Genomic DNA, 24,044 nt, shown 5'->3' with positions numbered 1-24,044 from the left:
CATACAGTGAATGTACAGTAGGATTTTGTGTCTGAAAATTATATTTCTTCGGGCTAGAGTTGAGGAAATGCTGCTGCTTGCAGCAAATTGTGATATGGGATGCTGCTGTTCTCACTGTTGCTTTTCCTACTCCAAGAACAGTGTGTAAAAATGGTTCAGCTTTGTACCCCACCCCAGGCCTTGCTGAGCTTGCCTAAATTGCTCCCTCCACTCTTCCTGGGGTGCTCGCTGAACAGCACAGCAAAATTTTTGCAATGCTGTATGTGAACTCCCCTCTTTGCCCCACTTTCCAGGGCTCCTCTGAGAGTCTCCCTCTTTCTTCTTAGATTAATCTGTGGCACCTTGAACTAAAAAGAGCGTAGGCCTTTGGCATGTGTGTGAAGCTGTTCCTGAGCCCAGTGGTAAGAGCTGCCTTGGACAATGAGTCCTGTTCCAGACTCAGCTATCTGGTCTCTCCAGTTCCTCTCCCTAGGCCTGATCCAACACAAATTGAAGTAAATGGAGAGGCCCTTTGACTACAATGGGCACTGGATCCAACCCTGTGTGAACAGGAGGAAGAGGCTACAGGTATCAGTAAGACACCAAATGTTTCCACTCTCGCTAAAACTGGCTGTTCTCATTATGGTTTTAAATCATTTTCCCCTGTAGGACCCTCTGCTTCCCTTCACCCCAGAACCTACAATCAAAGCCTTTACCCAGCATCAGGTGAGATGCTAAGGGGCATCTGATTCTGTGGATGCATAAGTGGCTGCAAGCTTCACCTTGTGCTGTATTTCTGACCCCCAGAACAAGAAGACCAATAGACCGTTCCTAACACTGCCCACGCTACAGTTACCTAGGGCACTCACTCTCACAGTACCTGGACTGCTCATGTATCACAACCCAGTGGGCTGCCCAGTCTAGTGTCACATCTACTCCGTCTCTAGTTTTTAAGGGAGGAAATGTATTTTAGGTAAATCTGCCCCAGAGAACTTGGACTGAAGGTTTTGGGGAGATATATTGTACCCTCTGACGACAAATTCCTTTGGGCTCTGTAGCCACTAGTCTAGTGCTTCCCAGCTGGGCTGCCTTTGCTGAAACAAGTCCACGTGGGACAGCTGATCACAGAGCTTTGGGGTTTCACATCCATTTTTTGGGCCCCACAGTGCTCAGAGGCTGTTTGCATCTCCTGACACTGACAAGTAGAATCTGAAAGTGAAATGCCATCTGGGTCTTTTATGTACAGTCATGTTTCCTCCCTAGTGAACCTAGACTTTAGATTACCACGTCATTCTCTGCCTCTTAGTTGGGGAAGAGGGAAGCTGCTTCCACTGAGACTGTAGCAATGTTAGCTGGAATATAGGAAGGGAGGGAGGGAGAAGTAGTGTGTGTTATGTTGCGTAACTATATGAAAATCTGCCTGTTGCCATAGCCATAACAGATGCAGATTCTAGGAAGATGTTCCTTAAAAACCCAACCAAGTAATCCCCTGAGTCAGACCGCAAACCTCCTGTGTCAGTTCTTTGGAAGCCAGAGATTTCCCCATTTGTAAATTCTTGTCTAAAGCAGTTTGAAAGAGATGCTCCTCCCCCGCCCCCAAAAAGGCATAAGTCGAGGGAGACAGCTAAATAGTCAAGACTGTCAAAAGTCACTAGCGATTTTGGATGACTTAATTTTTGGGTGCCCAACTTGAGGCACTTTAAAGAGGCCTGATTTCCAGGAAGTGCTGAGCACCCACCCTCTGAAAATCAGGGCCTTTTAAGGTGTGTCAAGTCATGCTCCCACAATTATGAATCACTCTTGATCATTTTGGCCTTTGAATTTATTTGATACCCTTGTTAAACTTTTTTTTTTTTGGTGTGTGTGTGGCGGGGGGGATTGTTGCAAAACAGGACTAGAGACAGGCCAGCAAGGCACTAGGTTTTCCTACTGCACAGTACATGTAGGTTAAACATAGGGCGAATCTTTTTCCATGTATGGAACATCTTGTTGACTTGTCCATACTAATAGATCATTTCCTACCTGAAGGAAATGGGTGTGTTAGCTCTTAGGAGGTTTATAATTATACTGCATTAGTATTTGGGAAAAGTCTAATGGAAACATTTAAAATGAAAGCTCATGTTTCAGAGAAGCTGCCAGATGTGGAGATGACTGGTCTGGAAACATGAACGCAGTCTGCAATGTGACTTCTGTGAAGTCTTGTCTCTGAACAAGCAGAGGGGTTTCAGGCATGAACACAATCTGTGGTGAATGATTCTGACTCTAGACAGGCGGGCAGATCCAGCTTGAATAATTCTGCTGACCAACTAGCTGGAGTTTGGTTCTCTTGATAGGGAATTACTATGCACACTGAACTGTGGAGAAGCTGATCAGGCCTCTGCAAGCTTTATTTCAGTAGGCTGCTTTGATTATATCCCCCTAAAAACATTCTCTCTCCTAACATATGTGCTTTGGATGATCCAGATTGTTTCAGCATTCAGATGTTCACATTATGAGCTAAGCATACCAGGCTTTTTCTATAGCTGTTCCTTTAGAAAGCATTCGAGATATCTCTAGTGTTTCTGTATGGATCTGGGCCAGATATTCTTTCCCAGATATATGATCTGATGGTAACCTAAGCCAGAGGGCATGGCTGCTAGGAATGGCAGAATGTTGGCCTAGCTCTTCTGGCAAAATCTACCTTCAGGTTCTGATAAGTGCCCTGGGGACTGTAAGTCAGCAGAGTCAGGCAAGGAGGACCTTAGTTTCACACCTTCTCTGGGTCTGATGGTCTCCTGCTCAGTGACTGTGGACAAGTGATGATATGGAATAGAATCCCTCACACCTTTCCAGCCCAGTGCTTCCAAGAGACCCTTGGTGACAATAGATAACTTTTCTGGGTAAATGTGCGAGAGAACCCATAGGCTGTCAATACTAAAATAGAGTGTGTGCCTGGAGTTAAAGCAGGCTTCAGAGAGAGGATTTGCCAAAACTTTTTTTTAACTGGGGGATGATCTCCCAAATGGCCCAGTGAATAAAGCATATTACTGGGGTTTAGGAGATCTGGGTTCTATTCCCAGCTAAGTCACCTGCTATGATCTCAAGTCACTTGCTATACTTTTTGGTGCCTCAGTTTACCCATCTATAAAATGAGGATAATGATGCCTAGCCATCTTTTGAATCTCTGAGGTGTGTGTATGAAAAATGCAGTATTTAATGGCCTGAATTTCAAAGATTATGGGTACCTGTAGCTGCCTTGGAAGTGAATGGGAGCTGGGGTGCTCAATATCACTGTATTTCAAGCCAATAACTGTAATATTAACTAGATTGCAGCAGTCCATTGACACAATGTGGAACTCATTGTTAAGGGATGTGAAGGCCAAAACTATAACAGGATTCAAAAAAGAACTAGATAAGTTCATGGAGGATAGGTCCATCAATTGTTATTAGCCAAGATGATCAGGGATGCAACCTCATGCTCTGTGTGACTCTACCTTCTGATTGCCAGAAACGGTGAGTGAGCGATGGGATGGATCACTTGATTACCTGTTCTGTTCATTCCTTCATGAATCCCTGGCATTGGCCACTGTCAGAAGACGGGATACTAGGCTAGATGGACCTTTGGTCTGACCCAGTATGGCTGCTTTTATGTTCTTAGTGTCGCAAAGCAACACAGGTACAAATGCACAGAATAATTGTCTCTGCCCACACTCCACATATCCTTTACCTCCTGGCTTCTAGGCTGGGGGTGGCCTGTCTCTGTTCCTTCCTCTTTCCTTAAGCTGGGATCAAATCTTTTTCTTTGGGATCATTGGTCCTAGACCGGTGCTTGGCAAACTCTGATGGCCTTGTAGGCACTATATTAGTTTGCCTATATGTTCTTCTATCAGTAGCAGGTTCAGAGAGGGGGGGCCATATAAACACCAGTGTCACTCCATTTATTAAAATAACTGCCTCAATATTGTGCTTCATTAAATCACTAGCTGAATCTGTGAAACTTAAATAAAAGTTATATGCACCTCTGCTGTGATCTAGGGCCCTGCATAGGATTATTCTTTAATTCCACTCTCTTTATTATAGCAGCAGGTCCTGTGGAACCCATGGGATCCCAGACCCACTGCATGACTCTACATGTAAAGTCCCACACAGGGCTCTACCTTGATCCTTTCTCCATGCAAAGTCTGAGGTGCCCCAGCTGCAAGGGCTGCTCCTCTTTCCACATTCAAAAGGGGCCCTATGAAGTGAACTTAAGCAAAATATCAGATTTGAGCCAAGATTTGAAAAAAGAGGTACCTAAAATTAGGCTCCTACGTCCACATTTAGACATCTAGAGGTGTGATTTTCAAAAACGCCAGCTTGATTTAGGAGCTTGTGGTCTTTATGTAAATTTGAATTTTCTTGTGGGGGTGGGGAAGAAGTCTGATATTTTCTCCTGATTATTTTGGGCCATTGTAGCGCCCAAAACATGGGACAGGGACTGCTTCTGACAGCCAAAGCAGCATGGCACTCCAGTGCCTTGGTGATGGATGGCGTTCAGTTTGCTGATGTTGACATGCATGTGTGTATGTATCCGGAGTAGTCCCTGATGTTAGTTAGAAGTCCCTGGAATAAAGAACCTGTTAGCTTGCTCTGAATTCAGGCATGTAACACTTTGGCAGTGAGGATGGCTATGCTCCCACTGACTTTTCTCCTCTCCTCAGCAATCTTTCTTGCCCTGATGGCTGAGCCTACGGTGCTTGTTATGTAAATCACTCTCCATATATTTGTGGATTGCTTTCGGGGTCCAGCAAGTAGGGCTCCAGAGAGATGGGGTCTGTTCTTGGCTTTGCCGCTGACCTTCTAGGTGACTTCGGGCAAGTCACTTCCCTTATGTTTCCCCCATTTATAAAATGGGGGTGATACTTCCCTTTCTTCCTAAAGAACTTTAAGGTTTACAGATGAAAAGTGCTAGATAAGAGCTAAGTTTCATTCTTGTTAACGACGGCGACATCCCTGTTGCCAGGCAGTAGTGAGCTTAGCTCTGACCCTGGCTGGCAATGGAAGGCCAACGTACACTTCGTGCACTTCCCCTTCCTGATGACTTACAGGCTATTGCAGTTTCCATTCTAGAGAACTTCTTCATGCTGAAGTGAAAGAGGCTGTAGAAAGATAAGCATCTTGACAGTGCACAAAAAAAGCAGCTGATGTTCCTGACTGATACATTGTTTCTATCCAGGGGATTGTTTCTCTGTTTGTATGTGTTGTATCTGAGATGTTCCCGTTTGTATATGTTGTATCTCAGATGTTCCCTCTACAAACTGCCTTAAATTATCCATACTATGCATGAGTGACTACTGCTGGAAAGTGTAGTTGTTTGGCTAGAAAAAGAACCTGGTATAGCTGAGGCTAAAATAATTGCTGACAAAACTGAAGATCATATATGGCCAATTAATTCTCTAATAGTGCAATCTGCAGATCTGCATAGGAGGAGTGGGTGAAATGCTGGTGAACAGATATATACAGCTCATGATACAGATTCTGTGTTGAGCGTTTTAAGAGATGCAGTACAGAAGGTGACAAGGAGTCCTGTGGCACCTTATGGCTAACAGACGTATTGGAGCATAAGCTTTCGTGGATGAATACCCATGTCTGTTAGTCTATAAGGTGCCATAGGACTCCTTGTCATTTTTTACAGATCCAGACTAACACGACTACCCCCCTGATACTTGAGCACAGAAGGTGTGGCCCTGGAGTAGAGTGGATGAAAGTGACTTTGTATGACAGTTTTTAACTATCTAAATCAGGGGTAGGCAACCTATGGCATGGGTGCTGAAGGCAGCACGCGAGCTGATTTTCAGTGGCACTCGCACTGCCCTGGTCCTGGCCACCGGTCCAGGCAGCTCTGCATTTTAATTTAATTTTAAATGAAGCGTCTTAAACATTTTAAAAATCTTATTTACTTTACATACAACAATAGTTTAGTTATATATTATAGACTTATAGAAAGAGGCCTTCTAAAAACGTTAAAATATATTACTGGCACGCAAAACCTTAAATCTGAGTGAATAAATGAAGACTCAGCACACCACTTCTGAAAGGTTGCCGACCCCTGATCTAAATTATGGGCTGCTGCAAAGCCCCTGGGGAAATACATTAATTGAGGGCAAACTTCCCCAGGGCTGCCTATGGGTTGCACAGCAGCTGAGAACTTCTGTAGCCCTCAGCATTGTGCTACTTTCCTTCTGTTTTGCTGGGGCTGCAAGGGGAGCAGCATAGGGGCAATTTATGACCTTTCTTTTGCAGCTCTTTCACATCGATGCACTATCAGAGCCCAAGACAGAATTGGCCCCCACATATCTCATAAGTACAGTATACAGCAGTTACTTCCCTTATGATTTCATTGTGTCTCTACTGCACGTGTCCAGTTGCACAGCATAGTTCATTAGACAAAGGAGATTCTCAATATGGTTTGGCAGGACACTTGGCCACAGTTCTAATTTCTGAATTGGTGTGTGTGACATTACTGTGTAGATAACTGTGGTTCACCTCACTCCCTTCATTACTGCTTTGCTGTGTTGCCACGGGCAGCCTGCACAGTCAGCTCTACACTCCTGGATTTAGAGTCTAACCTGCTCCACACTTACACAAAGGAAATAATCTTCTGCACTGGGGAGCACTTAAAAGTGCCGACACTGCACGGAGCTGCTGAAAAACAAGAGACTTGTGGTTTGGCTATACTTGCGAGTTAGAGCGCATTAAAGCAGCCCCGGAGGCCCTAGCTCATTACCCATCCACACTGGCAAGGCATGTAGAACGCTCTGACTCCGCAGCTACAGCTCTCCTCATACTCCACCTCGGCGAGTGGAATAATGTTTGATGCGCCCCCATTGGAGCGCTGCGGTGCTAGTGTGAATGGGGTGTTGCATTACTGTGCTCTGATCGGCCTCCAGAAACGTCCCATAATCCCCTTAAGTCAAGTGGCCATTCTTGTCATTGTTTTGAATCGCTGCAGGAATGCAGATATGCCCTTTGAAAGCTCCATTTCTGACAGCTGGCTGCTTATATGCTCCAAGACAAAGCAACCATTAGTGTGGAATGCTGTGTGAGAGAGAGAGAGGTCGGGGGGAAGGGGGTCTGCTTGCTGTCTGAACTTACAGGACAGCATGCTGACATGCTCTCAGCCCCCCCAAAAACCCATTTTCTCTCTCTCTCCCCCCATACACACAACAGACTCCCTGTCACACCCCACTCCACCCCCATTTGAAAAGCACATTGCAGTCACTTGCATGCTGGGATAGCTGCCCATAATGCACCGCTCCCAATGCCACTGCAAGTGCCGCAAATGTGGCCATGCCAGTGCGCTTGAAGCTGTCAGTGTGGACAGACTGCAACGCCTTCTCTACTGCGCCCTCCAAAGGCTGGTTTAACTCAAAGTGCTCTACATCTGCAAGCGTAGTCATGCCCTTGGTCCTTGCCCTGCAAAAATTGCATTCCAAACCGATGCTAACACATTGGGAGACCCAGAGAGAGCTCCTGTTGGAGCTGTTTGTGTTAAATATCATGGTGACAACTGTGCATCTGCAGAATTCTGTATTGTGGAAACTGCCACCTGGATTCATGCAGTGGACCTCGTATCTTTCTAAAGTAACAGGTTGTTGCTGGATGCATTTCTTCCTCAGTCTTATGCAGGGATAATATTTATTTAACACACACACTCCTTCAAGTTTCTGCGGCACATGGCACCAAGTCAGCCACAGGGCTGGGCAACTGCATAGGAAGTGGGGAATAAAATAACACCAGGGATGTGGCCTTTGTGCAGCAGAGATTGATAATTGCTTTTGTTTGTGATGGAAGCTGTCCTCCAGGGGTTACAAGCTAAGACCAGCTGTTTGTGTGGCTTGATGGGAGTAAGGCAGCTCTGGCAGCCATCTGTTGCCAGGAGGAGGTAAGCGTCACTGTCTTGGATGTCTAGAGCTCCTATATCAAAAGATCCCATCACCCGAGGTTTGCTAGGTTCTTTCAAGTGTTGAAGCTATCAGCAACTCTAGTTGTGTTACCTACCTTTACTATCTTGAATCTGCACCTAATGCTTTCCAGGGGGCCATGGCTAGATTTTGAAAGGCTAGTCTGGGATCCAGTGTTGTTTGGGTGAATATAGGGCCTGATCCTAGTCCCACTAACTGCAAAACTCCCGTTGACTTAAACAATGCAGGATGCAGTCCTTATTGTGCAGAGACAGCCCAGCACAACATGAAGAAATTGTTAGACTTGTGCCTAAAGATTTAGGCAAGGCTGGTTTGCAAGTGATTTTTTTCCAACTGCTGCTTTAGACAGAGGCACATCTTTTGAAGTGCGTGAGGCCTGATCTGCACCAGATTGTAGCAGTCACTCACATGTCCACATCACCAAAAATATGTCCACCTTCTAGTCTTTTCTGGGACTTACCTGCTGATGTTGCCAAGTTTATTCCCAAGTCATGCCACGATTGTGAGCCATAATTACCTGGTAACTAGCTTTCTCTGGACAATGCTGCCTGGTCTTATTTTGAAGAACTGATTGCTAAGCAGTTTTGGAGCCATCTCTCTGTTCTGTGTTTGTACAGCACTTAGCACAACAGGGTTCTGGTCTGTGATTGGGGCTGCTGGATACTACAGGAAAAACAGAAGCCTAGCACTTCCTTTGTTCTACACTGTTTCTCTGCACTGCCAACTACAGATGCTTCCGACTGTGGGCTAGGAGCAGAGCTCACACAGATTCTGGAATGTATGTCTGAAAGAACAGCGATCTGTTTTTGCGAGGATGCTAACTGAGGCTGAATGGATATGCGTGATTTTTATACACTGAGACTCTAGCAGGGGGGCTTCAAAGGGAAACGGCTCCAGCCTACCAACCTGCAGTCACAGGCAGCACTAGACAAGCTGCTCGTAACTGAACTGAGACCTGGCTTAAGACTCCCAATTCTGAATTTAAATTAACAAGATGAGTTTTTAAAGGTGCCATGAAGGGAGAGGGAGTGAAGACCAAAAGGAATTAAAGTGACTGACTTTTAAATGTCTCCCTGCCTCTCAGAAGCAATTTGTGGCCACTGACCATTTTAAATTCACATGTTTAAATAAATAATTGGGAGTATTGAATTGCTCCCAGTGGAGATTTATTTTCAGTAGAAAGTGAATTGAAACTTCACTGTTGTTCCGCAAACTGCTTCTTAAGGGCAGGCAGGCAGGCTTAGGGAGTGGGGCCTAATGAGCTCAGGTTTCCTAAATAAAAGGAGTAATATAATATAATCATATAGCTAATAAATCAACATCCAAAGCAGAAAGGGAGTTTATGGTCTTTTCCCTACTGTTTTTTTTTTTTTTCATATTTTTCTACCACAAACTGTTTTCCTTAGTGCAAGGATGAAATACAATTAAGTCTCTTTAAAAGTTTAAATACATCTAAAACTAATGATCTGGGCCAAGATATTCAAATGTTTAGTGACTCTTCTTGGCTGCATTTTTTTTTTTTAGGGGTTCAGTGAGACTCCTTAAAGGGGTCTGATTTTTCAAAAAGCGCTGATCACCCACCCTCTGAAAATCAGACCCCATTAAGCTATCTCAAGTGGGATGTCCAATAATTGAGGCACACTCCATCACTAATCACTTTTAAAAATCTTGGCCGTAAACTCTAAGTGCATTATATAATTGGTCCACACCTTGGTCATCCGAAACATGTGAGGTGTATCCTGATAGACTAGTAACGAAGACCCCTAGAGTGGCTTATTGGTATATTAAGTATTTTTTCTTAGGCTACCTTTACACGCAGAGCTAGGAGTGCGATTCCCAGCTTGCATATACACATACTCATGCTAGCTTGATGGAGAGTTAGCATGAGTATGAGTAGTAGTGCAACCACAGTAGCATGGGCAGTGGTAGCACAACTAAGCCATCTTGAGTACATATCCACAGGGTTCAGGCAAGGTTGCACTTGGCGTGACTGAGTAGTGCTGCCACTGCCCGTGCTACCACAGCTACACTACTGTTTATACTCGCGCTAACTCATCTAGTCACCCCAGTGTGCATACGTGAGCTGGAAATGACAGCCCTAGGATATGATGAGTCATGTCCAAACAATGCCAGAGCTGTTATGCACTTACATTATTTCTGCCCTTCTGTGTGAAATTCATATAGAAGGTGAAGTTTGTTTGTCTAAAACAATTATTCAAACGTTTCAAATGGTTCCTTAAGGCATTTGAATAAGTTGGGGTACAATGCGTATAGGGGAAACATGGTGATGAGAGTTAGCTAGCCGTCGCTGGAACATATTAAGAGTATGTGTTTATACTAGTGAGACTCTGGATTACAAGCCTCTTTTTTGCAATACCTGGAATAAAGCAGTTGTTTAGTTCTTTCCTAGCTACATTAGGTAAGACATGGGAGGTAATTGTCCTGCTCTCTTCAGTGCTGGTGAGGCCTCAGTTGGAGTACTGTATCCAGTTCTGATTGCCACACTTTAAGAAAGATGTGGCAAAATTGGAGCGAGTCCAGAGGAGAGCAACGGAAATGATGATAGGTTTAGACAACCGAGCATCTGAGGAAAGGCTGAAAGAATTGAACATGTTTAGTCTAGAGAACAGGAGGCTGAGATGGAGAGATAAAAGTCTTCATATACCTAAATATTGGTTATAAAGAGGATGGTGATCAATTGTCCATCAAGGGTAGGATAACTAGTAATCATCTTAGTTTGTAGCAAGGGAGATTTAGATTGGCTATTAGGAAATCCTTTCTAACTATAAGGGTGGGTAAGCACTGGAACAGGCTTCCAAGGGAGGTTGTGGAATCCCCATCATTGAAGGGTTTTATGAATAGGTTGGACAAACACTTGTCAGGGATGGTCTAGCTCGGGGTCAGCAACCTTTCAGAAGTGGTGTGCGGAGTCTTCATGTAGTCACTCTAATTTAAGGTTTCGTGTGCCAGTAATACATTTTAACGTTTTTAGAAGGTCTCTTTCTATAAGTCTATAATATATAACTAAACTGTTGTTGTATGTAAAGTAAATAAGGTTTTTTAAATGTTTAAGAAGCTTCATTTAAAATTAAATTAAAATGCAGAGCCCCCCTCAGACTGGTGGCCAGGATCCAGGCAGTGTGAGTGCCACTGAAAATCACCTCGTGTGCCACCTTCGGCACCCGCGTCATAGATTGCCTACCCCTGGTCTAGCTTCATTAGGTCCTATCCCTCCAAGGGGGGATGGACTAGATGACCTCTTGATGTCCCTTCCAGCCCTGTATGTCTGTGTTTGTCTAACCATGCAGCAGCAAGCTTCCCAGGGAGCAGGGACCACAGCAGAGTTACAGATATTAGCCTTTGTTTTGCTGAATGTATTATTTTTATTAATATATAAGAACATATGAAGATAAATATGACACCCATGCTTTTAAAACACATCATTTGGGTTACCCTTTAGCTTTTCCCCCACAATTCAACTCCACTATGGTTTTTAACTGTTTCCACTATGTTGCAGAACAGCAGATGTAGAAATTGCTTGATACCACTTGAAAGCTGAGATTTTCCCTCTGATGTAGGGTGGTTTTTATGCGTGGACAGGAATCAGGATACGGGCAACAACTGAGTAAGAGGCCAGGTTACTTCTGCAGTGAAGATGAGCCTTATGGTGAATAGGCAGTCACACAGGACTGTCTTTCCATATTCTTAGCTTAAACCACAGCACTCACCCACCTCACCCCACCCCCAAAAAACCCCACCCCCCTATCATGATGATGCAGTGTACATTAAAGTTGAGAAAGTGTTTAAGGACATTAATTACAGCCTTTTTAGCATGGCATTATTAACTTTAGCCCTTTAGTAGTGGGGTGGGCCATCACTGAAGGAGAGTATCAGAGGGGTAGCCGTGTTAGTCTGTATCTGTAAAAGCAGCAGAGAGTCCTGTGGCACCTTATAGACTAACAGACGTTTTGGAGCATGAGCTTTCGTGGGTGAATACCCACTTCCTCAGATGCATGTAGTGGAAATTTCCAGGGGCAGGTATATATATGCAGGCAAGCTGGAGATAATGAGGTAGTTCAATCAGGGAAGATGAGGCCCTGTTCTAGCAGTTGAGGTGTGAAAACCAAGGGAGGAGAAACTGGTTCTGTAATTGGCAAGCCATTCACAGTCTTTGTTTAATCCTGAGCTGATGGTGTCAAATTTGCAGATGAACTGAAGCTCAGCAGTTTCTCTTTGAAGTCTGGTCCTGAAGTTTTTTTGCTGCAGGATGGCCACCTTAAGGTCTGCTATAGTGTGGCCAGAGAGGTTGAAGTGTTCTCCTACAGGTTTTTGTATATTGCCATTCCTAATATCTGATTTGTGTCCGTTTGTCCTTTTCCATAGCGACTGTCCAGTGGAGGAGAATATATACAAGTCTTCCTTCACGTAAAAAAAGAGATGTGTTCTTATCTCAAGTTAACTAACACAAAGGAAAATCCTCATGAAGATTATGTAATTTGTAGTTTCCACACAAATTAGCGAGTCAAATTAAAGACTATGGGGGAGCCCAGGCTTTACCTCTACCTGCTAGGTTGTGTGAAAACTACAGACTGCCTTGTCTTTATTAGATTTTACCTCAAGTTAACAACCTGCTTTTTTGTACTGAAGACAAGGCCTAAGAAAAGGGTGATCAAACAACCTGTTCCAGGGTCTCGAAAATAGAATTAGGGTGCCCCTAGAATAGCTCACTTATCACTCTGTCCTGGGTTTACCAAGGGTTCCCTCAAAACAGCCCACTTATTAACCAACCTGTTTTCCTAAGGTCTGGGTTTCCAGGGTGGCTAAGGAAATACCTGGAGGACATGGATACAACCTTCTGATAAATGATTGGCACAAAACAGTGTTCTTTCCAAAATCTGGCACCTTTTTATTGGTGCAGATTCTCTTACAGCAAGTCAAAGAGCACCCCAAACCATATTGCCTTGTGGTTTGAAATGTTCTGAAGTGGCTGCCCCCTGTTTCCGATGGCCAGTCTGCTGCAGGATGCTGACAGCAATTGATAACGGTTCTTTAGGTCTTACATATAAACATTTTCTTCACAATCAACACATGTACGTACATACATCTTTATTAACACACACACTAACACTGTGCTATCCTATACTAAGACTATAACTTTGACTGACAAGCTTATTTTGTCTGCTAACTTTGCTCTATTGACAGGATTCTCTCTGGTGGTGGTGGTGGTGCTGCTGCTGCTTGTCTTTCAGGTCTCAGGTCTCTGCTTCTTCAGCTCTTCCCTCCTCATGTCAGTTGTCTACTGAGACACACTGACTTTTATACTGTCCTGTCAGAACTTTCTAGACACTTCTGTTGATATCTTCCTGTCAGATCTTTCTTGGGTGCATGCCAACTGCCAATCATTCCAAACTATCAGTTCTCTTTTTAGCCTGCAATTGTTGTTTACCTCATAGTTATGATCTGCTGACCTTTCTCCTACTTTGGTTTTCCCACCAATTTTATTTTTAGTCTGTGTGACCTGCAGCTTTCACTTTATCATGGAGTGCCTCTTGCTTATTTAAAATGGAAGCCAGAGGTACAAAATGGAGTCTGGGGAGTTTTCTCTGGTATCAGGAGGAGAATAGAAAGGAAGTCTTCTTGCCTCCTCCATACCACAGCTGGTCTGGTACATTATATCACATTTTACATCACATATGTTGTGGATCACTGACAGAGACAGGGTGTTGAACTAGATGGACCAATGGTCTGATGCAGGGCCCCAATTTTTTCCAAGATCTAATTGGTTAATGTGTGGCTGTTAGATGGAACCAAGTAAATTCTGAGAGATCATGGATAAAAAAACTGCTGCCCAAGTATTTGTATGTGGGGTTTTTTGTTTGTTTGAAATCACAAATCTGTAAAAACCCTCCAAAAAGCTGGGAAATACCTTTTCTTTCCTGAACAATTTGTATCTCCTTGTGGCTTGCATCTGAGCTTGAAGTTTGTAAGTTTCTGCTTTTTTTCACTTCCACTTTTCCACCTGCACTCTGAGTCATTTTAAAGCAGAGTTTTGGTCACCACTGTAAACTGCTCCAACAGGGGCCAAGACAGATGTGAGAGTGTGCTATGGAGTGGCGCAAAGTTTAAAGCTAGTTCCGGTCAGTGGTGACTGGAAGATCACATCAGAAGTGTCTTGGTGCTCTCAGCTCATCCTGGGTGAGCTGGTGTCCACATTGCAAAACAAACACAAACAAACAAACACCACTGCAGCTGGCACCCTCAGTACAGAGATCAAGGAGTTAGTGGAGTTGGAGTTGGAGATGAAACTCCTGTCTCCCCTTACAGCTGGGCCTATTCAGGTCAGGTTTGGTGTACGTGGGCTGGGATGTGGGGCCAGCTTGCAACACTGAAGTCCACACAGTATCAGCTCTTTGGACAGAGAGCAGAGTTCAGAGCTCTGTGTTTGGCACTATTCAACTGAACTACATGCCTTCAAAAAACTAAGTAGAAGCCCCTTCTGTTCCAGCAGAGGGAGCTCCATGCATTTGTGAGGCTGCCTGTCTAAAATTCTCAAGAATTGTAACATTCAAAAACCAATAGGAGAACACTTCAATCTCCCTGGACGCTCAATAACAGACTTAAAAGTGGCAATTCTTCAACAACAAAAACTTCAAAAACAGACTCCAACGAGAAACTGCAGAACTGGAATTAATTTGCAAACTGGACACCATCAAATTAGGCCTGAATAAAAACTGGGAGTGGATGGGTCACTACAAAAAGTAATTTTCCCTCTGCAGAGACTCACACCTTCTTGTCAACTGTTGGAAATGGGCCACCTTGATTGCATTGGCCTCGTTAGCACTACAAAAGTGATTTTCCCTCCCTTGGTATTCACCCCTCTTGTCAACTGTTGAGAATAGGCCACTTCCGCTTTAATTGAATTGGCCTTGTTAACACTGACCCCTCACTTGGTAAGGCAATTCCCATCTTTTAATGGGCTATAATATATATTCTGCTTACTAAGCGACAAGTAACCACGGATACTTCACATTCTGCTTACTGTTTTGTTTTTTTTTCACTCCATGCATCTGATGAAGTGAGTTTTGGCCCACAAAAGCGTATGCTCAGATACATTTGTTAGTCTCTTAAGGACTCCTCATTGTTTTTCCTGAAAACAGTTTGTTTGTGACTGATTTCTTATGTTCTCCCTCTAGATTCTCCCTGAGTTGTAGCAGTGGCATGGCTGTGCTAAGGAGCTTTTATTAAATGTGATTGGAGGCCTTTGGCAGGACACAAACAGCTTGACTCTCAACAACACCAGGTACTTGAACTGGGTTATTTCCTGTACACCTAGGGGGCACGCAGTGTGTTAGGTGCTGACACCTAACACACTGCCAACCCGGAGCACCCCCAGAGTCAGTGCCTATGATCAGGACATCTTGGATCCTTCACTAGCCAGGCCAGAGGTCCACCTGGAACTAAACTTGCTCTCCATTCCAACAGCTGGCCCCAGCTAAGGCAGAACGCCCTGACTCTAAAAGCCCCTGTTCCTTTCTAGGTCTCTTGCTGTCATGGTGATTGTCTGCCCCCAGGCCTCTCCATTATCATGCCTATTCATAAAGCAGGAAGGCGGAGCTACCAATGAGGGGAGGCATTGTGACCTCCTATCCCACCCCTCTTCACTCCTAAAAAAGGGCCTACTTGCTCATCTGGTCCAGTGTTCACAGTGGTCCCTATGACTGCCAAATCACCAAGCATGTGTTCCTGGGGAAGGCCCATGCTGCGCAAAGCAGGGCTGGATCAGTAAGGGCTTGTCAAAGAGAATCTCTGGGACAAAGTGGCTTGCAGGCTCGTTGGCATCATCCTTTTGTTCCCTTGCAGGGAAAGGACTCGTGCGTTGAAAGCTAAGGATAACACAGCTGCACCAGCCCAGCAGCCAGCATGGATCAGGTTAGTTCCAAAAGGTTTTATGTTTCAAAATGCCGTAAGTTTAAATTTTCAGAAGTGACTGGTGATCTTGTGTGCCCAGCTTAAGGGGTGTGATTTCCCTCTGCCCTGACCCTCTGAAAATCAGGCCTCTTTTGAGGTATCTAGTGATTTTGGGTGCTCAACTTTAGTCACTTTTTAAAATATAGGCCAAAAAAAGTGTATTATTTAACATTTAATAATTTGGGGGATACTCAATCTGAACTCATTTTGGTTCCTAGTCCCTGTGCAAGTTTGGGTATGCAGGCACCTTGTTTCTGTACAGCTTGGACTTTCTGCCAACATGCTGCCATCCATACAGGCAGCTCATTCCCCAGTCTGTGTGGATGGGTGTGCCTGCATATCTGACATCAGACTCAAGCTGCCTGCTCTCTTTCTGACGCTAGCTAAACATGGTCATTATTGACTTTGTCAGGGTCCCAGTCAAACGGTGAGATGAAAGATGTGCTCTTAACTTTTGAAGAGTCTGTATTTTTTGGGGGTGAGAACCCTCCCCTGGTTAATATCTCACATTGCTTAAAAGGTAAATGGACATTAGTCTATTTCCTGTCATAAATATAAGCAACTGATCAATTCCCAAATTCAAGGTAACAGGCTTATGGTCTGAGTTTGTGTAAGTACATGTTTTAAAATGGTAGTTTTAAACTGCAGCTTGAAATACATGGAGCATCTTAAATTAATCCTTCCACCACTGGATTAGTAAAAACAAAATCATGCAGCACTTTCTGTAGGTCCTACACATAAACAAAGCCATGACAATCAGAATGCAATCATGCAACTATGCAGTCTCTTTGGTGAACATTATTTTAGGCTCCTGGAGGAGGTCCACAATAGAGAGACAGTAGTGGAAAAGTCCTCTCAGGCAGGAGTGTCTTGTTAGCTGTCAGATTCATGATGACTTTTGGGGCTTATTTTTAGGGTCTGCATGGCGATGTACAGGTGGAGCGCATCCTCGTGTATTCGTTTCTGAAGAACTGTCACAACTGTGATTTCAGCAAAGAGCTGGAATCTCTGAGAAGCCAGGTGATGGTTTCCTCACCAAAAGACTTCCTCTGTGTTGAGTCTGATGATGGGGAGCTTCAGACCGATGGGAATCGGAGTGGCCGGTTCCAGAATGGTGAGCCAGGTAAGTACTTTCCTTCTTCCCTTATCCCACTGTCCTGAAGCTGATCTCTTTTGTAGCAGAATGGTACAGGGAGTATTTTCTCTGCGGAATATTGCTGTGCTGTCGCTCTTGATGTTAACAAATTGGACTTTCTCAGTTCAGAAGGTACAGCTGATGCTTAGCAGCTTATCTTCCCTGTCTAGGTATTTCTGGAGCACTCTTCACCATAGTACCCAGATGCCTTTTCTTCCACCCCCTTGCAGTTTGCCATAATGGAGCCCCAAACTCCATTGCTAGGCCTTAAGTTTTAGAAGGTGTTTGGATAATTGGCACCTGTTGGCTAGTTTAGAACTGGGACTTTAGGAACAACTCATATGTCTGCTATTTGGGCTGAAATTCACCACATTTTGCTTTGCCTGTGAGATGGGGAAATGGTATCCAAAGATGGCTAAGGCAACAGGAATAGTACTGACTGTTATCCACAGTGTAGTGCCCCCAGGGGCATTGCTATACTACCTTGGGCTGTGACCTCATCGTCTCATAGGCTAAGCAGGTCTGAGCCTGCTTAACTACTCTTGGATGGGTGATCTCTCAGATCAATCCGGGTGTTTATGGTAGGTGGCACTCTGCCCTCCAAATCGGTATTGAACTAATGCCCCGGGATGGTGTCAGAGGTGGCTCTGGTAATAGAGATGCTGTATTCTAGATGAGAGTAAGAGGTCCTGGCCATGGTTGTGAAAGATCACGTGGCTTTTTCACCCTCCAGGATGAGGGTGTTACCGCAGTGGCCTGGCCAAATTTCATTTCAGTAGCTATATTTTAAATTCTCCCTGCAGTATCGTTTGGGTCAGATATTTCTCCTGAGCTACTATGTAGTGCTGCTGGACATTTAGTTCTCCATTCAGGGCTATCGTGTTCCACCTCAGAGGTGGCTGCATGTCAGTGATGAGTGGAATGATCCCTGGGGCATGTAGTAGTTTCGAACACTTTGTGGGGAGAGCTGCTGTGCCTTGCAGTTGAAAGCAAGAGCGCTTCTGGGGTACTTGAGCCTGTTGTAACACCTGCACTGGACCTAGATTTGGTCATGTCTGTATTTGAACAAAATCCTGTTTTAAACCATCTCTTTATTTTGCTGGAATTAGGTTCTGGTTTTGATGAGGACGTTTTCCAGCTCATCGGCGCTCAGCTTGCTGAGATCGGGGACCAGTTGGCTAGGGAGATCGATCAGAGAGTAGTAAATGATCTAGTGCTGCAATTTGTGAATGAGAATCTGTCCAGAGCGGTAAGTGAGGAATTCAGCTGATTAGCAATAACTAAAGAAAGATGAAAATGTAACAGATCCCTCTGGATGTGATCAGCAGAATGGAGAGTTGCCTGCGTTGTTGTTTTTAGATAGTTTGTTGCTTTCAGTATGACCAGGTCAAGAATCCATCCTTTGCATGCACCTTCCATGTAAAGATTCCAGAAAACATTACATCAGCTTCACAACATCGTGAGAGGTAGGTCCAGCAGTGTTGTCATCCCCATCTTGCAGTGGGGAAGCTAAGGCACAGATAGGGTAAAGCTGACTTTCAGATGTACTTAGCACTCTGTGGCCACTGACATCAGTGGGAGTTGCAAGAACCCAGCACCTCCTGAAAATCAGGCCAAAAATCACTGCAAAAAACCTCACAGCAGTGAGTCTCAGAGTCTGAGTAACTGTCTAAGGCTCAAGCTATAGGACTAAAAATAGCAGTGTAGACATTCCTGCTTGGACTGGATTCTGGGCTCTTAAAGCCACCCCCATCATCAGGTTTCAGAGCCTGGGCTCCAGCCTGAGCAGGAACATCTCCACTCCATTGCCATTTTAGCCTGAAGATCAGGGCTCTGAGACTCGCTGCTGTGGATTTGTGGGGGTTTTTAGTTTAGCTTGGCTTTTGCGGTGTAGATGTGCCCTAAGTGACTTAGATAACACTGAACCTTGTGCATTTGTTAAGACTGTAAGACTCTCAGCTGTTTCATGTACACAGGTAGGCACACTGGTGCTTAAGTAATACTATCAGTTGCAGAAACTCAGCAACCCTTAGATACTACAGTGTTGGGTGTTGCAGAAAACCCTTGGAGGAAGGAATAAAGACCAGCTTTTCCAAATCCACTCATGTGCTTTAGCCATAAACCATCCTTCCTCTCAGAAGGACCTAGGTCTAGATCTGCTAGTCAGTTTTGTTCACCTCCTTGGAGCTCTCCATTATCTTCAGATAAGTGTGGCATTTTGGGCTCATCCACTCTTGCCCAGGATATGTTTCCCAAGCATCTCTGTGCAAGTTACAGGCAATGCAGTGTGTGATCTGTTATGCTCCAGAGTCAAACTCTCAGCAAGTGGCGTGTGGTAGACAATGCTGGATTATCTTAAACAATCTGTCTATTTATATCATAAAACCCCTTGTTGTATAAAATCTGAAGGACTCTGAGTAGCCACAATTCCCACTGACCTTCAGTGGCAGCTGAGGGTGCTCAGGACCTTGTTAGACCTCCAATTTATGACCTTGGCATAAAACTTTTAAACTCCAGCAATATAGGAGGCAGAGACATGCACTTTTTTTGCACGGGACTAGATAAGCTTTTTGTGCATTGCTTAATCAGAGTATTTATGCATCTTAGTTTGTGCAGCATCTAGATCAGTGGCGGGCAAACTGCGGGACATGTGCGGCCCATCAGAGTAATCTGGTTGCAGGCTGCGAGACATTTTGCTGAAGTTGACCGTCGGTAGGCACAGCCCCCCAGCTCCCCGTGGTTGTGTGGGGCCGGGCCTACAGACGGTCAACATCCACAAAATGTCTCACGGCCCGCAGTCAGATTACCCTGATGGGCCACATGAGGCCCGCAGGTTGCAGGTTGCCCACCACTGATCTAGATTGTCTTGCTGGGGATATATGTATTTTTTCACTGATCCAGAGCAGCACTTGGATTAATTTCTCATCTATACCCTCCATCACCTGCTCTGTTGTCCTGTCTAATCTAGGGCCAAGTCCAGTGGGAGAGCACTCAGCACCTTTCAGGCTCTGGCAATGTGCGTGTAAGCTCTTCAGGGCCGGGACCACATCTCGCTCCATGTTTGTAAAGATAGATTTAAATTTACCAGCACTATATGTAACTTCTGTCCTGTGTAAATCCTGCGGTTCTTGATGGTGACCCCCGTTGCATAAAAGCCACTCAAGGTGGGAAATGCCACCCAGTATGAGTCCATGTGTGCTTCTGAGTTGAAGGGATTGTAGCAGCATTTTGGGGCAGTTGGGTGGGTGAATGTTTTGTCACTCTTACAGTCCGTAGTAGGATATTTAGAGAGACATTTACTGGATTTTTCTCTCCTCTCTATTCAGGAAATAATGAGGCGTCTGTCTAATACAGTGGAAGGGCTCATGAGAACCGTACCTTTGGAAATGGAGCGGGAGAAAGCCATGTTGGTGCTAGCAATGGTGTTAGCCAGAACAGTAGCAAACAAAATGCCATCCCTTCTACACCGTGTCTTTAACACCACTGTGAATTACATCAACCAGAACCTCCACAATTACGTCGTCAACCTGGGATAACAAGTAAGAATCATCAAACTGTCTCTTAAGCTGTGGAAGTCTCCCAAGAAAAATGGCAACTCAGGACTGGGCAAAGCAGTTTAGGAAATAATCCTGGCTGAGGATGGGACTGGGATTGTATGTGATCTAGCAGAGCTCCCTCCAGCTCTAATTGCTATCTATATTCCTATAAAATCAATGGTGTCTTTTTACTACCTTATAGCCACTTAAGGCTTTGCAGCAGGAGCTGGAGTCCCACTCTGCTTAGGTACTAATACTGTTGTGGGATACGTCTGGCCAAGGGGAGTTGCGAGGAAGCTGTGTGAGAAACTTTCAGCTCCACCCACTCGCTCACCTGAGTTCATAGATCATAGAATATTAGGTTGGAAGGGACCTCAGGAGGACATCTAGTCCAACCCCCTGCTCAAAGCAGGACTAATTCCCAGACAGATTATTTGCCCCAGTTCCCCAAATGGCCCTCTCAAGGATTGAACTCACAACCCTGAGTTCAAATCCAAAGGTTGACCTCTTCCAGCACAGTGTGTCCACAAGCCCCCTGCCCCTAGGCAAGGGGAGGTGTGAATAGTAAGTCACATGTTGCTCACAGCAGCTTCTCCTGGGCGTGGCATGGATGGGCCCAGGAGTGATCAGTTCCTCCAGGGCAAAGAAGGTAGTTGCCCAGACAGCCCCAATTCTGATCATGTTCCACTTGTCTCTGCCCCCATTTCTGTCCTGCTGGGTTCCCCTTCTCTCTCTGTTCCCCACCTGAAACGGCCACTCTAAGTGGTTACGGTAATTTTAGTGCCACCGGGACAGCTACAGCAACAGGAGAATGGGGAAATGTTTAAATAGTAAATAGAGACCCCATTCTTCTTTTCTGTCTGCGGTGCTACTGCACAGCGAGCCAGGATCTGTAGTTAAAAGGTTAGAGGTCCAAGTGTCCTGAGGAGGTGGAGTTTTCAAAGCTAGAGATACAGGAAGTGAGCACTAAACCAAGCTGTTACTGAAAAGGCAGCTGGGCTCTGATACATAAGGAACTGCCTTTACAAAATTGACAGGGGAGATGTTAAATAACTAATTTGCCCATAGTGTACCACTGGGTATTTGAAACCTTGGCAGTGATGGTGCATTGACACAGGGGCAAACTTGCCCCCTGCTAGTCTGCAGATTTGGAAGCATCTGAGAGCAAAGGGAGCAGTGTCATTTCACTGCAGAAGGTGATGGAGTATCCTTGGGAGGTGATCAGCACTGTCTGCATTGTAGAGCTGAGCTACATCCTAGTCTGCAGGGGTAGAGTTTCTGGAATTATTAAGATCTACAAGCTCTTCTCTGTCCTCCTGCACAAACACAGGGAGGGCACATGAGCTATGGGACACAGTGCAATGGCTCCAGAACAACTGCTCAGCCTGGGGGGAGGGGATCCTCACTGCACAGTCCTGTTACTCAGGCTGCAGTGGAGTCAGGATTTGGACCATAGTTGTTTTAGCAAATGGTGTAGACTGTGTTGGCTACAATAATTGTCTGAAAACTGACTGGCAGGTCTGTTAAGTGGGTTACCAATGCCTTTCTGTCTTGAGTGGTGGCACAAGGCCAAATGAGTGACACTTCTTAGGTGACTCAAATTTTAATGCACTGCTTGGGGCAGCTTATTTTAGAGAGTGTGCAACAGAGCCAGTTCCTACAGGTTAATACTGCAGAAACAGCTCCCCGGCTGTGCATTGCCTTGGGAACTGGCCAATCCTCAAGACTTAGATGTGGGAAAGAGAAGGGGTCTGGGTGGGACTATTCGGGGGGGGGGGTGGGGCGCGGCTCCTGCCATGAGAACCAGCCTTTAGCTCCCTGGCTTACACTTAGGTCTTGCCTACACTAGACAGTGCAGCTATATCAGCAAACCCTTTCCAGTATAGACCCAGCTCATATTGGCAAAAGAACTCTGACTGATGATAGCTTATACCAGTTCCTCATATGAAATAACCTGTAGTAGCAAAAGACCTTTTTTTTTTTTTTTTTGGCCAGTATAGCTGCATCTGTGCTAGAGCTTTTTACTTGCACAACTGTGTGTCAGTAGGAATGATTTTTTTGGGTCACCCCTAATCAACAAATTTATGCTGGCAAAACTTTTAAATGTATATCAGGTCTTAGAATGACAGAAATCTGGCAGGTGGAGTCATAAGTTTCCCAGAAGGGCCACAAGGTATGTTGCTATGAACCCAGAAATGGGGTGGTGGTCATTAAAACAGCTGGACTATAAACATAAGTAGGTTGAGGGGCAAATTCCTCTCCAGGAGCTCATCTCTCCATTAGCCTGGCGATGAATTTGTGACACAGTCCTGCTTAAACATTCATGCTCTCCCTCTCAGGGAAGAATGACAGGGATTTCACTAAGACTAGGTAGACTGTCTTGGCTTGTTGCCTTTGCTAACCCTTGTTCTGTGTGTCCCCTCTAGAGTTGAATGAGAGCGGAGCCAGTCCCATTGACTTCTGTGGAGAAGATGGCTTTTTGAGTATTTACTTTAAATGTTAAAACGTTGCTTTTTTCCCCTTGTTTAAATTCTTTGCAATGCAGCTGTGAAGAGGGAAATACAACCCCTTAGTTATGTTTTAGGTTCTTCAGAGATCAGTACAGGAGAAATGTTCCAGCTGTGCGATTGTTCAGCAGAGACATGGAGGGGTATGGCTTGCCTGTTACTTTCTTCTACCAAATATTGAATGTGACTTAGTACTGGTGCAGACATGTATGATTAAGCGGAAGTGCCAGTTGGCAGTGCACGCAGGTGTGTGTACTGAAACTTGAGCTCATTATCCCATGCACTGAGGATAGGGTGTGTCTTCCCTGCAGGGTTTAACGCATGAGATCAGATCAGCAGTGGCATTGGCCTAGCCCGGGTGAGAGCAGCCACACTGCACACCCCTACTTCAAAGCTGTGCTTTCATGGCTAGTGCTAGGTCTTCTGGAGACATAGCTTACTGCAGCACAAAAGAACCATAGGCTGAGCCCCTCTAGTCTTTCCCACTGAATTGTCTTTCTGAGCACAGTCCTCTAATACTGGCCCACAGTTTTCCAAAGGTATGTCTTCACTACTGGCTGGGGAGAGCTATTGTTGAGCAAACTGTATGCTCAGGGTTTTTTCCCTAGGCACATTAATTTGGGGAGAGCAGGCAGGGTTTACTCCCCTACTATTCTTTTGAGCCTCTGGATGATTGATTTACATGTGTAAAGTTATAGAAAAGCAACAATTGAGTGATGTGATCAGGTCCGATAACATTCATCTGGGCATACTTGAGCATAACACACACTAGCTTTACTTTCCACTCAATAGATCCCTTCCTGTAGTCAGGGACTAAGAGGCTGGCACCCTTGATCATCTCTCAGCATTAACTTGTGCCTGGTGGGTCTACCAGGAATGTTGTCTCAACTTGACAGTTTACATGAACTAAACTCTGAGTTACTGTTTCTCACATTACCTGTAAATATTTTATACTTTAATAAAATTGTAAATGCAA

At 44.9% G+C, this 24,044-nt stretch overlaps 1 protein-coding gene across 5 annotated transcripts in view; it reads left to right on the top strand.

The window, feature by feature from the left end:
• Positions 1-24,044, top strand: part of BID (BH3 interacting domain death agonist) — a 34,188-nt gene extending 10,144 nt beyond the window's left edge. For 4 of the 5 annotated variants that reach the window (XM_050921000.1, XM_050921025.1, XM_050921006.1 and 1 more), the window contains exons 2-7: positions 15,116-15,222; positions 15,783-15,851; positions 16,806-17,013; positions 18,135-18,274; positions 20,352-20,564; positions 22,988-24,044. In XM_050921000.1, the coding sequence (XP_050776957.1) occupies positions 15,843-15,851; positions 16,806-17,013; positions 18,135-18,274; positions 20,352-20,561 (567 nt within the window). In that variant the 5' untranslated portion in view covers positions 15,116-15,222; positions 15,783-15,842 and the 3' untranslated portion in view covers positions 20,562-20,564; positions 22,988-24,044. Of the gene's footprint in view, positions 1-11,436; positions 11,590-15,115; positions 15,223-15,782; positions 15,852-16,805; positions 17,014-18,134; positions 18,275-20,351; positions 20,565-22,987 lie in introns of those variants that run through there. The other variant, XM_050921016.1, reaches the window with a different exon arrangement.

The sequence above is a fragment of the Gopherus flavomarginatus genome, chromosome 1 (genome assembly GCF_025201925.1).
Source record: "Gopherus flavomarginatus isolate rGopFla2 chromosome 1, rGopFla2.mat.asm, whole genome shotgun sequence".
Lineage (NCBI taxonomy): Eukaryota > Metazoa > Chordata > Testudines > Testudinidae > Gopherus > Gopherus flavomarginatus.
The sequence above is the reverse complement of the archived record's forward strand: the minus strand, read 5'-3'. Positions and strand labels throughout refer to the sequence as shown.